The sequence below is a fragment of the Drosophila sechellia genome, unplaced genomic scaffold (genome assembly GCF_004382195.2).
Source record: "Drosophila sechellia strain sech25 unplaced genomic scaffold, ASM438219v1 Y_20, whole genome shotgun sequence".
Lineage (NCBI taxonomy): Eukaryota > Metazoa > Arthropoda > Insecta > Diptera > Drosophilidae > Drosophila > Drosophila sechellia.
Genome location: NW_022611379.1, coordinates 267,469 through 272,785, shown reverse-complemented (window position 1 = coordinate 272,785; position 5,317 = coordinate 267,469). Strand labels below are relative to the sequence as shown.

At 37.3% G+C, this 5,317-nt stretch overlaps 1 protein-coding gene across 1 annotated transcript; it reads right to left on the bottom strand.

Moving 5' to 3' along the window:
- Nucleotides 1-2,243: 2,243 nt before the first annotated feature.
- On the bottom strand, nucleotides 2,244-5,052 carry LOC116803411. The gene is made up of 3 exons (XM_032727143.1): nucleotides 2,536-5,052; nucleotides 2,364-2,481; nucleotides 2,244-2,313 (listed from the first exon to the last, which is right to left on the bottom strand). The coding sequence occupies exons 1-3, from the start codon at nucleotides 4,985-4,987 to the stop codon at nucleotides 2,310-2,312; spliced, it is 2,574 nt and encodes an 857-aa protein (XP_032583034.1). The 5' UTR covers nucleotides 4,988-5,052; the 3' UTR covers nucleotides 2,244-2,309.
- Between the last annotated feature and the right edge of the window lie 265 nt (nucleotides 5,053-5,317).

The following is a 5,317-nucleotide window of genomic DNA, read 5'->3' as shown; positions in this document are numbered from 1 at the left end:
TTGAGCCAGAGGCCACTTTGACTCAGGATGGGAGATTGAAACATCGGCTGCCTCTTGATATTTCTTGTGAGCCTCCATAACGAGAAGTTGCTGTTGTTATCTGGGCCAATACCCTCAAGCAGGGTATCCAGATTATCTCGTCGGGTCCTGGCTAGCAAACGATGCAGTCTGTTTGTGGTACTAGAGTATAGCTGCTTGATGTTCGGATCTCCTGTGGCGATATACCGTCTCCTGAGGCTCCTTTTGTGGGAGAGCAGCTCCCTAGCCTCCAAGCTCAAGATGGGAACGTCACCAGACGTTGAAAAAAAAAAAAAAAAAAAAATCCGAAAATGTAATTTGCCACAAAGTGTCACTATATATTTTTTAAGCAAAAATCAGAGGACAATAAAATGACAGCGTCACTAGACGTTGAAAATATCTAACATAAAAAAAAAAGATTGAGATTGATATTGAGATTGAGATTGAGATTGAGATTAAGATTAAGATTAAGATTAAGATTGAGATTGAGATTGAGATTGAGATTGAGATTGAGATTGAGATTGAGATTGAGATTGAGATTGAGATTGAGATTGAGATTGAGATTGAGATTGAGATTGAGATTGAGATTGAGATTGAGATTGAGATTGAGATTGAGATTGAGATTGAGATTGAGATTGAGATTGAGATTGAGATTGAGATTGAGATTAAGATTGAGATTGAGATTGAGATTGAGATTGAGATTGAGATTGAGATTGAGATGAGATGAGATGAGATGAGATGAGATGAGATGGGATGAGATGGGATGGGATGAGAATTGAAGAATATATGGTGAGCTATTTCCGCTCATTATGCACAGTTATCTTGAAAGTCCATTGCCTAAGAAAAGTTTTATTTTTCCACTTTTATATTATCGGTTTTTGTTTTGTCTTCTAAATAAGAGATACATCAGATGATGATCCGAGGAAAGCCGAGATAAAATTTGTTTATTTGTAAAAATATTGGTGTCCAGACAGCACTGCGGACAACTTATGAAAAAGAGATAAAATAAAACACATATATTACACCTTGAGTTATGTATAAACCAGGAATGGAAACGATTTAAAGACTAGGATTCGAAATTTACACAATATATATTAATTTTTTTACTGCTGTTCCCATGCTCCTCAAGTTTTTATCTATGGGAAGTAAAAAATTAATTTTAAATCGTACTTCAATTTTTACTTACTTAGCTGAAAAATCTTCTAAATTGAAGCTACATCTCGGAATAGAGAGATGAGATGGAATACTTTTTAGATTTTTAAGACACGTCTTTGCGCTCTCAATATCACTTTCCAGACGTATAACTGAAAATTGAAGATTACCAATGTCGTATTCTTTCGCTTAAAATGCTAGCTTACCCTTGTGCAACAATTTTTCTTCATTGGTATTGGAACAAAATGTGGTTTTACAACTACAGCATTTTTGTAAACTTTGGGTATTTAATGGGCTTGAATCGTACTGTCTGTGTTCGGTGGACGTACAACTAAAACTAGTCATTTCCTTGACTATCATATTAAACAAGCAGCCCGGTAAGATATTTTCCGCTGCAGCATATATCCGCCTATGCATGTAGGCCAGCTCTCTGAAATCTAGTGTGTGTAGCCCATTATGGTAAAGCTTATGGCAGATTGCATAGAATCGGCTTTTGGGAATATTGAGATTGAGATTGAGATTGAGATTGAGATTGAGATTGAGATTGAGATTAAGATTGAGATTGAGATTAAGATTGAGATTGAGATTGAGATTGAGATTGAGATTGAGATTGAGATTGAGATTGAGATTGAGATTGAGATTGAGATTGAGATTGAGATTGAGATTGAGATTGAGATTGAGATTGAGATTGAGATTGAGATTGAGATTGAGATTGAGATTGAGATTGAGATTGAGATTGAGATGAGATGAGATGAGATGGATGAGATGGGATGGGATGAGAATTGAAGAATATATGGTGAGCTATTTCCGCTCATTATGCACAGTTATCTTGAAAGTCCATTGCCTAAGAAAAGTTTTATTTTTCCACTTTTATATTATCGGTTTTTGTTTTGTCTTCTAAATAAGAGATACATCAGATGATGATCCGAGGAAAGCCGAGATAAAATTTGTTTATTTGTAAAAATATTGGTGTCCAGACAGCACTGCGGACAACTTATGAAAAAGAGATAAAATAAAACACATATATTACACCTTGAGTTATGTATAAACCAGGAATGGAAACGATTTAAAGACTAGGATTCGAAATTTACACAATATATATTAATTTTTTTACTGCTGTTCCCATGTTCCTCAAGTTTTTATCTATGGGAAGTAAAAAATTAATTTTAAATCGTACTTCAATTTTTACTTACTTAGCTGAAAAATCTTCTAAATTGAAGCTACATCTCGGAATAGAGAGATGAGATGGAATACTTTTTAGATTTTTAAGACACGTCTTTGCGCTCTCAATATCACTTTCCAGACGTATAACTGAAAATTGAAGATTACCAATGTCGTATTCTTTCGCTTAAAATGCTAGCTTACCCTTGTGCAACAATTTTTCTTCATTGGTATTGGAACAAAATGTGGTTTTACAACTACAGCATTTTTGTAAACTTTGGGTATTTAATGGGCTTGAATCGTACTGTCTGTGTTCGGTGGACGTACAACTAAAACTAGTCATTTCCTTGACTATCATATTAAACAAGCAGCCCGGTAAGATATTTTCCGCTGCAGCATATATCCGCCTATGCATGTAGGCCAGCTCTCTGAAATCTAGTGTGTGTAGCCCATTATGGTAAAGTTTATGGCAGATTGCATAGAATCGGCTTTTGGGAATATTACACTTGCAAAAGCAAAAGCCACACTCATCAATAAACATGTCTAGAATTTTACGCAATTCCCTTTCAAGTGCGCAACCATCAATATCACCTGCTGACAATGATTGTACAGTGTGCCTCACAAAATCATCAAATTGGCCACCATCTCTGCATCGTGATGAAATCCGTTTTCCCATTTTGTTACTTATACCTATTTTTATAAGCACACTACTGCCATGGCTTATCCGACCGCTAGACGCCGAGTCACTTGTTAAACTCTTGTCCCCTTTATTTTTATAAATTTTATTCCCCAATTTGGATTCTCTAGTGTCTTCCGTCGTGGAGGACCTTTTCCGCTGGCCTGATAACCCTACTCCTCTGACATCCTTTGATTGGTCGCCAGGTAAAGTTACTTCGGCACGAGATTTCGCAACACCATCCTTTACTGCTCCGGGGCCTAATACTGCCCCCTGGCCAGTAGATTTTATTGGTTCATGAACTTTCATAGACTTTGGTAATTGTTGTGTCGAAGAAGTATCACCCTGCTTGGGACTATCAGTCATTTCTTGAGCTACAGTTATTCCCATTCCCTGTAATAATCCAGCCGTGGCCGCTTGAGCAGAGCCAGCTCCTGGCTTAAGAACCTCTATAGGCTTGGCTTCATTAGTTCCATTTTTTCCGTCTCCTTGATCTCTAATGCTTATGTCTTTATCTACCCCGCCATCATCAGGTTTAGTTGCCTTTTGAATTCGATTAGATTGAGCTGCTTGCTTTACATTTTGTCCGATTACTGATTCCTTACCACGACCTGTGTTTTGGTCTGAACCAGAAGGTCCTATTTTAGATCCTATTTTCCCTGAAATAGGTGCTGGTATTTTTTCTTCACCAGTTGCTGTTACTTTTTCCTTTCTGATTTCTCCGCTTTCACCGTATCCTATTGGCTTTTCTGTGGCGGAACTATTAGGGACGACTCCTTCTTTTGCACTTTGTAAATTTTGCTGTTTAACATCAGTTTGTTTTTCATTCGCTATTGCTCCTTTCCCTTCAATTGGGCGATCTTTGTTCTTTGACATTGAATCATTTGCTTTAAGCAGACTACGAATTGATCCACTATTTGCCCCTGGTCCTTTCCCTAGTTCTACACCTGTTCCTCTTCCCTGTTCTTCAAAAAGTTTCTTTGTGGATTCAGCTACTACAGCATTTAACTTTTCACCCTCAATTGCTACACCATTCGCTGTACCGGATGGAGGACTATTTTTGGCTTCGCGGTCTGTTTCAAGTCCGGCTCCTTTATTTGGCCAATCAGTAGACACTTCCAATGAATTAGTTTTCGGTTCTTTGATATCATTGTTTTGTGCTTCGTATACGCCACTAAATCCCGAAGGAGGAAAAAGTGTTCTTTCTAAATCTTTGTCTGATTCTTTTATTGAGCCAAAAGGTTCTTTAAGTTGTTGAGGTGGTTCCATTCCAGAGAGATCCTTATCGAAGAGTTCTCGCTTTGAACTTTCTATTACTTTTATTTTGTTTTCAATTTCTTTTGGATTTATTCCTAACTTCTGCAAAGTCTTCCCCATTTCCTCATTAATTTCCCTAATTAGGCGTGATTGCTCCCTGCAATCTTCCAATTGTTTGGAAAGGTCATTAATAAGTTGACGGGCCTCGCCATCTTCCAGTTGGCTTATTTTCCCTTTTAGCAACTCGTTTTCATGCGATACATCACCGATGTCTTGAATAAGTCCAATGCTCTCAACAATTCCTTGCTCCATGTGTCTAGTATCTTCGTCTAGTTTCTGAACTTGATAATCCAAATCATCGAGCTTCTTTTTGCTTATTTCAGCTGCCACGCACAGACAGTCATTTTCCTCAATTAGTACTTCCAATTGCTCATCTTTTTGTTTTAGAAGATCATTTAATTGTTCTATCTCTTGATTGTATTTCTCTATTGAATACGTGGTTTCGTTTTTTTCATTTTTGACGGCCTGACAAGAATCCGTTAGTTGGGTTACTAGTTTTCTAAGGCGACCTAGTTCTAGCGTACATTCTTCAAGCGAATTTATGGCTGGGTCTTCAGAACTTCTGTTCTGATTAATAAACTTAAAGCAATCGGATTGTTTGCATATCTCATTCATAATATGGTCAAGTGTCACCCTTGTATAAAACGCAAGATCATCCCCCATTTCAGGCGAATATGCAGGAACCACTCCAGTGCCCGAGCCATGCTGATTGCAATACCGTTGGTTAAGTTCGCAAACCACACTCTGCAATAAACATTTAAAATATTTATTAGTTTTGTCTACCTCAATTTAAATACCCAAGATAAATCTAAAAAACTAATTCATACCACCCTCTTTTAAAATCAATATAGGAAAATATTTACACAGAAAACAGTTAAGAAGCAGAGGTGTGCAACTTGCCGGACATACTAGGCTAAGTAACATGATCGATCAAGGTATTCAATTGTGTAATAGATTTCACTGCTAGCGCACTTGACACCAAGGCCGGAAAGT

Excerpts from the sequence above, each read along its gene's own strand:
- LOC116803411 (XM_032727143.1), bottom strand. The coding sequence starts at position 4,987 with ATGGGGGATGATCTTGCGTTTTATACAAGGGTGACACTTGACCATATT. Across the intron at positions 2,482-2,535 it reads AGAAAAATTGTTGCACAAGG|TTATACGTCTGGAAAGTGAT; the intron begins GTAAGCTAGCAT and ends TTCAATTTTCAG.